The following is an 8901-nucleotide window of genomic DNA, read 5'->3' as shown; positions in this document are numbered from 1 at the left end:
GGCCAGAATGGGCAAAGGAGGAGAGGCGCCCGTACCTACACGCTGGAGCGCTTAGGGAACACTCTCCAGCCATCACCAAACATGCAGCCATCCTCCGGCCACCCTCTCTCCAAGCTTTGTTCCCTACCCTCGGCCCCGGCCGCTGCTCCATCCCCCTCCCCTGCCCTCGCCCCGCATGCGCACCCACCCCCAGCGCCCCCACTGCCCCCCCCCCCAGTGCCCCCAATGCCCCCCAGTGCCCCCAGCGCCTGCCCAGTCGCCCACCCACCTGCGCCGTGGTCTTCTGCCAGGGCGCCGTCATCCAGCGGATGGCCGCCTTGACCAGGCCCGACTGGTGGCGCTGCAGGGCCGTCATGATGATGCCGGGGTGCAGCGAGAAGGCCAGCACCGGCCGGCCCTCAGCAGACATCCTGCGCAGGTAAGGGAAGATGATGAGAGGTTGAGAGGTGAGCGGCGTGACGTGGGTGGAGCGGAGAGGGTTGCTGCTGTTAGGAAGGGAGTGGGGACGATGGCCACTACCCGCACCCAATGCCGCACTCCTCCTTCAGCGATCACCCGCCCCCTTCGCTCACCTCCCGCCCCTTGCCCTCACGCCGCTCCACCCGCCCCTTCGTCCCCCTCACCTCCTGGCCAGCTCCCGGCCGAACAGCACGTTGCAGGCCTTGCTCTGCCCGTACGACTGCCACGGGCCGTACTTGCCGGCCACCGACCGCTTCTCCCAGTTCAGATCGTCCATCGGCATGCCCTGCGCAAACTGGTGCGCGGAGGAGGCCACCGACACCACTCGCGCCGGCGCGCCGTCGGCGCCGGGCTGTGTTCGCGGGGAATGAGTCGCGGGGCCGGGAGGGAGAGGCGGTGGTGCGTTGCAGAGGTCATTGGGTGCTTGGGATGGTTTTGAGCGGGTGTGTGCACACGGTTGTGCGATTTCTCCGCCGGTGCACAAGCTTGGCTGGGAACCTGAGGAGGTACGTGCTTTGCTGCAGCCCCCTGGCGCTACGCAAGTGCGCAAAGCCCGAGCGGTGAAGCTGTCAACCTCCTTGACTTCGCACCTTGATGGCCGGCAGCAGCAGCTGTGTGAGGTAGAAGTGGGCGACGTGGTTGACGCCCGTCTGCAACTCCAAGCCGTCCTGGGTGTGCCTGCAGGTTCAGGGGCGGGCGGGGCGGGCGGGGGCGATGTGAGGTACCGTGAGTTTGCGAGCCCGACAAGTCCTGTCGAATCACTGTCAGGGAAAGCTCATGTGGGTTTGAATTGGCGTGGCAGCACCAGTGACACTGCACTCCGCGGGCCGCACTTCGCCATCCCCAGTTCCCTCGTTAGCGCCATCCGCCTCCCGCCTTCCGCCCTCGCGATCCCCAGGTCCCACGTAAGATCATTCCTAACACAACGCCCCACCTCAAACCCCACACCCAAGTACCCAACCCCACCACCAGGTTGGCAATGGCTTACTTTGAAGCTTGCAATGAACTAACCCACCCCAGGGACCCCACCCCACCGCCTGCACCCCAGCCCGACCCACATGAGCGGGCACGCCATGACGCCCGCGTTCAGGATGAGCAGCTGCACGCCCGCCGCAGCCTCCCCAGCCGCCTCCGCCGCGAGAACCTGCTCCGCCGCCCGCCGCACACTGGCCAGCTCGGACAGGTCTAACACCAGCAGCTGTAGCTGCAGGCCGGAGCCCGCCTCGCCCGCGTCGCGCCTGGGGAGGCAGGCAGGGGTGGCGTGGGGGGGTAAGGGAAGCGGAGGAGGGTTTGGGTCGCGGGGCACAACGAGGAGGCCCCCAAGTGAGGAGAGGTGCATTCTGATGGGGATAAGGGGCGCGTTGCTTGCACCATCCCATGAGAAAGAAGAGAAAGGCAGAGGGCGTGTGTGGGGGAGTGTCCAGGCAGAACTGGGTGGAGATGGCAGCTGCCCACCCGTCCAGCCCGAGTGCGAAAGAAGGATTGCTAAGGCACAGAGGCGAACTTGTTTGCGCTGTGCTTGCTTCGCAAATTGCAACGCTGTGCTTGGGCTCGGGACCTGCCTTGGCGTGCATGTAGTGTGCCACCCGTATCTAGGATTCGAACTGCACGGTACGAATCGGCACGCCACGTAAAACACGCAAACCCTAGTCCACACGTCAGCGCACTCCCACGGCCCACCTGATGCTGTCGATCACCGCCTGACCCGCCTCCGCCGAGCGCGCTCCCAGATACACCTTGGCCCCGTGGAGCGCCAGGGTGCGGCAAGTCTCCACACCGATGCCGGAGGAGCCACCGGTCACGACAGCCACCTTGCCTGCGGAGTTGACGGCAGAAGGTTCGGGCAACGTGTTAGGGGGAGTTTGATCGCCCCGCGCCCCAAGGTCATTCAATTGCGATTAGCGAGTAAGCTTGGCGTTGGCGTGGCACGAGAACCGCGAGAGCCGCACGCGCGTTGTTGATTTACGAGCACTGTACGTAAAGTTCTATCGCGGGCGCAGGTAGGCGCAGAACTTACGCAAAACGCTTACCCTTGACATCGATGCCTGCGATAGCTTGCTCTGCGGTCGTCCGCTTCGAGGCTAGCTTCGCACGATTGACGGTCGTGACAGCCATCTTCGCAGGTTCTCGGCAATTTACTGGTTGGACCGGCGTCAGGTATAATCAGTGGGAAAATATGTGTATGTGAGTTAATAGCCTGCTTCGCGCAGTTCAGAAGACATGGCAGCCACACGCGTGCGGCTGCTGGATCCAGGCAGGCGTTGTGCAACACAGCAGCCCCAAATGCCGCAAATTCGCAACGCTCCCTACCTACCTCACTGGTAATGTCTGCACCCGTACATGAGAATGTACCGTAAGCAAAGCACCAAACACAGTTGCCTTTCCCGCTACATCCTGCTATTCTTGCCAAATGCGTCCTGCAGCGCCGTCATCCTCCCAGCTCCTGTCACCTCCTGCAACACACCGCAACCTTTCGTCCCCTGCCAAGCTGCCAGTGTGCGCAAACACCACCACGCACACACACACAAACACAAACCCCACACGTTCCCCTGCTCCTCATATCTGGTATGCCTGCCCCCGTGACACGCTGCGGTTGCTCCGATTCGCGGGCCCCGCCCCCGCCCCCGCTCCTCCGTGCCCTGACCCCGATTTCCGGATCGCGGCCCCCTCCGTAGCCGCGCGCGCAGCGCCCACAGGCGCCGAGGCCGCCCCCAGCGCCTGCAGCCGCAGCCGCCGCTTCGCCTGCTCCTCCTGCAGAACCTCCTGGGCGCTCCTGCCGCCCCTGCTGAGGTCGTCGTGGGGGATGCGGCTCGGCCAGCGGCGGTCCACGTAGCGCTCCACGGCGCGCGTGAACAGCATGAGCAGCGAGGGGTTGAGCGGGATGCTCAGGCCCGACACCACCGCCACCTGCGCATACACACACGTATGCATGTGCATGTGTGTTGCGTGAGAGTGTGTGTGAGAGAGGGTGTGTTGGTGCGTGTGGGAGCGAGTGTTACTAGAGCACCAGGATAACAGTACGCGCAGGACAGTGTATGCGATCCAGACGGCCACGAATTACCTAGGGAGAGGGAGAAAGTGTGTGTGTGTGTGTGTGTATATGTGTGCGCACACGTGTTTTACGCGGAAGGGTAGTACTATTGTGGTGTCGCACGAAGGGAAATGTGGGCCTGCCGGCCTGGCCTGTAAGGGGTTCCAGGTCGCGTTCGACAAGGCACGAATGCTCGCGTGTCACCTACTTTGTCGCCAGGGCAGCTGCCCAGCCACCGCCGCATACGGTACCCCGAGGCGACTGCCCTTACTGGCACATCGACCATGTTCACGCAGCCGGCCCCGCACAAACCCTCCTGCAGCCTACTTCCTCCCGCTCCTAGTCACCTGCCCTCCACGCCCAACTCCACGCCCAACTCCACGCCCCCCTCCGCGCACCGTGACTGTGAGGCCGTGCACCTCGTTGCGGTACCAGCTGCCTGGCAGCTCCGCCGCGTCCACGGACGCAAACGCGTCCTGCACAACACGCGCGTGCGTGGTGGTGCTCAAACAGGGCCCACGGCCATGCAAAGGATGTGTGTGCTCTCTGCGCGCTGCCGCGCTCTCTGGATGCCCGTCTGTCTTTAGGGAATGCGTGGTAATGTGATCGCGCACGTGGGGGCAAGGGAAGCAGGTGGCAGTAGCAGGCAGGGGAAGGTGCATGGCCACTTAGTGGCCAAGGACCTTGGCATCGGCTAGAGCAACTGCAACAGCTGAAGGCCTTTTGGGCTATCGCTACTCCTGACGCATTTGCGCTCACTGGCTCACTCACCCACATCCGATACGCCGCGCTCCCTGTACGTCAGGCACACATTTGCGGCGATTTGTGGCGCGTGCAGTGGTATTGCGGTCACGTTGGGTAAACGTTTGGGCAGCTGCACCCGCACGCAAGACGCGGGTTGACTGTCCTGTCGCATCCACTGCGCCTGACGCCGCCTTTCACCAGCAACACGGCAACCCCATCCCGCCCCGTGCGTGCTGCCAGCTGCCCCACACGCCACCGCCACGCCACGCGCCTCACCTACGACGATGGTGATGATGAGGTCTAGGATTGCGCCGCACGCAACTGTCGCGACCGTGCTGTGGGCGGCACAAGGCGCCCGGGCAAGGGCTGTTTGGACTCGGTGCTACATGCATGCGTGTCCCTCTCCAGCAAGAACAGGGCCGCGACACCAACCGAAAGCAACAGCAAACAGGTTCACAACCAAGACCACGATGCGCCGCAGCCCATTGCAGCCGCCAGCCACGGCGCTAAAGCTGTTGCACTTGTGGCGCAGCAAGCAAGGAATTGCCATCCAGCGAATGCTCACATGCAGAGCATCAGCGGTCGAAGTGGCCCCTCCTCCTGCGTTAGCTGCGGGCCGGGAAAACGGCAACGGCCAGCGTGACGAGGAGCTCAGGCGTCGCACCGCTGCAGGTCCGCGCCTTTCTCTCCTTGTGTTTAGCCCGCCCGCATCAATCGAACCCAGGCGCATTGCGCTTGTCGCGCGCTCTATCATTTTCTGGCGCGCACGTCCAAACCCACATGCCACACCCGGGTAGCATCAACGCCGGCGCTAGCGCCGGTTCGTTGGAACCCGCCGCGCTATGCGCCTCCCCCCCCCCAAACAATAAGCAAATCATCGCGCCTGCAACGCCCGTGCCTGCGGTCCCAGCCGCCTCTGTTTCCCACCTCACTCACCGCCGTCAGCGGACCCGCCATCCAGGCCGTGAACACCAGGATGGCGCTGATTATGGTGATGAAGAACACCTGCTCGGTCTGCCTATGTGTACGGTACATAGGCAAGTGCACGCTTGAGATACAGGAGTCAGCATGGGGATAAGGGCAGCGGCTTAGGTAGCCCACCCGCCTGTTGCCGCGCTCTGACAGCCCCTATACTCCCCTATTGCAAAGCATCGCGGCTGTTTCGGGGTAGAGGTTTGGAACCGTGTGACTCACTTGCAGAGCGAGCTAACGCCGTCAGGGCTCCACAGGCACTGGTACGTCACCGTCATATTCGTGGGTGGTGAAGCTGCGTCAAAACCTCCAGACTGCAACAGTAGCCGACCAGAAGCTCTGCTAGGAATGGCAGCAGCTGGTGCGGTGGGGAGTGTTGGCGTGGCGGGAAGAGGCGGGGGCGGGAAGGGCACTTGCACTGGCTGCTGCACAAGGTGGTGCTGGGACAGCAGGTACATAGGTATGGCGATGAAAAACTGTAGGATTGCGTGAAGAAGACAACTTGTATGTCATTTACAGAAAGTAGGCGAAACACCGTGAAGCCTTGCCAGTTGCGGGGGTCAGGACAGTTTGGGCAATTGTTCCTGGACCACGGCCGGTCATAGTATGACTGCACATGCGTATAGTGCTTGCTGCAATCAATTTGGAGCAGACTTACGTTTAACATTTTGGTTGCAGCGGCCCCGCTTGACCGTATTCGGGCCTCGAGGAGCCCGCTGAGTTTTTAGAATGTGATATAATTACACATCGGCATGATGGAGTGAATGCAAAGGCTGACCAGGGTTCAGAAAGAGTTCACTCCGCTGCAGAAGTCTGTGCGAGTTCGGCCGAGACCCTCATCGGCGCCCCTGCCCAGCCGCACGTTTCGCCCCCAAACTTGATGTCAACCTCTCCAATTTGAGCCCCGCTTTCCACAGCGCCAAGCCCTAATATCAGGCGAGGCCTGGCGAGGTTTTGCCCGCACCCCCGTCCGCTTAGGAGTACGGCAGAGCCCCGGAATCTATGTCCTTGCGCGTCCGCTTGGCATGCAGGTCTGTACCCTGTGAAGCTTAGGTGACCTGGTGACTAGCTGGGCTTGGTTGGACGGCCAAAGCCCCTTGTCTCGCGTTGTGCCCCCACATGCGAACACACCTTGGAGTGTCCTAGCGCCCGGGCTCTTGCTATGGTGAAAGCGCTACGTTTGATTTCTGTTGGATGCGGGTGGCGTGGGCAGGGTGCGTGTGTGGGGGCAACATGCGACAATGGACAAGGCGAAGTTCGGTCAAGGGCTTTTGGATGGCCCTGCGCCTTCTGGGCCATATGCATATATGCATATAGATTGTGGAAAGTGGGGCGGGCGGGTTCGGAGGTGCGCTTATGGGGTCGGAATGGGGGCTCCGGATGTGGGGGTCGGTTCGAGCTGGTGAGCTTAAGTGCGGCGAGAGGCCGTAGCGAGGCGTTACTGGACCCGCGTTTACTTAAACATGGCGCGCACTATACTTGTCCATAATTAACCATTAGCTTACCAAGTCTGGAAGCTATTGCGCTTTGTTTCGCTGCCTTGCTCGCTGCGTAGTTGCCACAAACGGGCTTGGGGTCGAGGAGGTGCGAAATCCCGAACTCGCACAGACTTCTGCAGCGGAGTGAAGGGAGGCGCAGCTTCGCAGTTAGGGCTGCGCTTGGCCTCCCCGCGGCCTCACGACATACAGAAGGTCAAAGTGAACGCGACGGAGCACAGCGGCCGGGCTCAGGAGCGTCCTACGAGGAGTCGGCATCAGCGGCATTTCGAATCTGCCCTCTCCGCGCTCGCACCTGGAGCGTCGCCGTAACCCGCTGCTGAGCGCGCTGGGTTTAGCTATATCATAGGTGTATTGGGCTCTCAGGCACCTGCGAAAATCGTGCCGGTGAGAAGCTTCGGCTTGCACAGGCACGGCGTGCCTCCTGAACCCAGCTTGGTCCCGCGCCCACCACCTCCCTTTCCCCTCGCACCCCGCATCCGCCCCTCCCCACACTGCTGCCATCCGTCGATTCCATCATGTGTTGTGGCAATCATCACCTCCTCAAAAACCGCTTCATTTGCCCCTCATCCTCGCCACGCACTGTCAACCTGGCCGCCTCAATGGTCGTCCTCTTCAGTGCAGCCCTGCAGTACAACTCGCTGCTGGCCGCCAGTGGCCAGGAGGATGCGTTGCCTCCACGCGCTCCTTCAGGGCACGGCCTGCAGCTGCAGATTAGTGCGCGCTAAGCTCACTAGTCTTCTTGTTCTTGATTGTAGCCTGGGCTTGCAGCGCACAGTTGCGAGCCATTAGACAGCAGACACGGCGGCGCTCAGACTCCCGCACCGCCACGGCCTCGGGGAGGCTTGGGGTTGCCCTTGGGTTTCGTGCCGGTGCTGGGCGTGCTGGGGTTGGGCTCCATGGATCCGGCCTGCACGTGTCGAACCCGAGTTCAAATCCCGTCAGGCTGTCGTCCCCTTCACTCCGCTGCAGAAGTCTGTGCGAGTTCGGCCGAGACCCTCATCGGCGCCCCTGCCCAGCCGCACGTTTCGCCCCCAAACTTGATGTCAACCTCTCCAATTTGAGCCCCGCTTTCCACAGCGCCAAGCCCTAATATCAGGCGAGGCCTGGCGAGGTTTTGCCCGCACCCCCGTCCGCTTAGGAGTACGGCAGAGCCCCGGAATCTATGTCCTTGCGCGTCCGCTTGGCATGCAGGTCTGTACCCTGTGAAGCTTAGGTGACCTGGTGACTAGCTGGGCTTGGTTGGACGGCCAAAGCCCCTTGTCTCGCGTTGTGCCCCCACATGCGAACACACCTTGGAGTGTCCTAGCGCCCGGGCTCTTGCTATGGTGAAAGCGCTACGTTTGATTTCTGTTGGATGCGGGTGGCGTGGGCAGGGTGCGTGTGTGGGGGCAACATGCGACAATGGACAAGGCGAAGTTCGGTCAAGGGCTTTTGGATGGCCCTGCGCCTTCTGGGCCATATGCATATATGCATATAGATTGTGGAAAGTGGGGCGGGCGGGTTCGGAGGTGCGCTTATGGGGTCGGAATGGGGGCTCCGGATGTGGGGGTCGGTTCGAGCTGGTGAGCTTAAGTGCGGCGAGAGGCCGTAGCGAGGCGTTACTGGACCCGCGTTTACTTAAACATGGCGCGCACTATACTTGTCCATAATTAACCATTAGCTTACCAAGTCTGGAAGCTATTGCGCTTTGTTTCGCTGCCTTGCTCGCTGCGTAGTTGCCACAAACGGGCTTGGGGTCGAGGAGGTGCGAAATCCCGAACTCGCACAGACTTCAGCAGCGGAGTGAAGGGAGGCGCAGCTTCGCAGTTAGGGCTGCGCTTGGCCTCCCCGCGGCCTCACGACATACAGAAGGTCAAAGTGAACGCGACGGAGCACAGCGGCCGGGCTCAGGAGCGTCCTACGAGGAGTCGGCATCAGCGGCATTTCGAATCTGCCCTCTCCGCGCTCGCACCTGGAGCGTCGCCGTAACCCGCTGCTGAGCGCGCTGGGTTTAGCTATATCATAGGTGTATTGGGCTCTCAGGCACCTGCGAAAATCGTGCCGGTGAGAAGCTTCGGCTTGCACAGGCACGGCGTGCCTCCTGAACCCAGCTTGGTCCCGCGCCCACCACCTCCCTTTCCCCTCGCACCCCGCATCCGCCCCTCCCCACACTGCTGCCATCCGTCGATTCCATCATGTGTTGTGGCAATCATCACC

The 8901-nt window shown here is 62.1% G+C and overlaps 3 protein-coding genes across 5 annotated transcripts in view; 1 reads left to right on the top strand and 2 right to left on the bottom strand.

The window, feature by feature from the left end:
- The window catches only part of CHLRE_12g556802v5 (uncharacterized protein), a 4152-nt gene extending 1547 nt beyond the window's left edge, over nt 1–2605 (bottom strand). The window contains exons 1-6 of the mRNA XM_043069100.1: nt 2490–2605; nt 2140–2275; nt 1518–1697; nt 1050–1137; nt 624–811; nt 265–410 (exon numbers count right to left, since the gene is read on the bottom strand). Coding sequence (XP_042918899.1) covers nt 265–410; nt 624–811; nt 1050–1137; nt 1518–1697; nt 2140–2275; nt 2490–2574 — 823 coding nt within the window. The 5' untranslated portion in view covers nt 2575–2605. The remainder of the gene's footprint in view (nt 1–264; nt 411–623; nt 812–1049; nt 1138–1517; nt 1698–2139; nt 2276–2489) is intronic.
- A 48-nt stretch (nt 2606–2653) lies between these two features.
- Nucleotides 2654–6605, bottom strand: CHLRE_12g556800v5 (uncharacterized protein). The gene is made up of 8 exons (XM_043069099.1): nt 5865–6605; nt 5429–5682; nt 5171–5252; nt 4800–4843; nt 4511–4569; nt 4262–4284; nt 3889–3966; nt 2654–3366 (listed from the first exon to the last, which is right to left on the bottom strand). The coding sequence occupies exons 2-8, from the start codon at nt 5662–5664 to the stop codon at nt 3016–3018; spliced, it is 873 nt and encodes a 290-aa protein (XP_042918898.1). The 5' UTR covers nt 5665–5682; nt 5865–6605; the 3' UTR covers nt 2654–3015.
- Nucleotides 6536–8901, top strand: part of CHLRE_12g556912v5 (uncharacterized protein) — an 8766-nt gene continuing 6400 nt past the window's right edge. For 2 of the 3 annotated variants that reach the window (XM_043069105.1, XM_043069107.1), the window contains exon 1: nt 6706–8213. In XM_043069105.1, the coding sequence (XP_042918894.1) occupies nt 7221–7430 (210 nt within the window). In that variant the 5' untranslated portion in view covers nt 6706–7220 and the 3' untranslated portion in view covers nt 7431–8213. Of the gene's footprint in view, nt 8214–8901 lie in introns of all 3 variants that reach the window. The other variant, XM_043069106.1, reaches the window with a different exon arrangement.

The sequence above is a fragment of the Chlamydomonas reinhardtii genome, chromosome 12, assembly GCF_000002595.2.
Source record: "Chlamydomonas reinhardtii strain CC-503 cw92 mt+ chromosome 12, whole genome shotgun sequence".
Lineage (NCBI taxonomy): Eukaryota > Viridiplantae > Chlorophyta > Chlorophyceae > Chlamydomonadales > Chlamydomonadaceae > Chlamydomonas > Chlamydomonas reinhardtii.
This window is presented reverse-complemented; position numbering and strand designations above follow the sequence as displayed.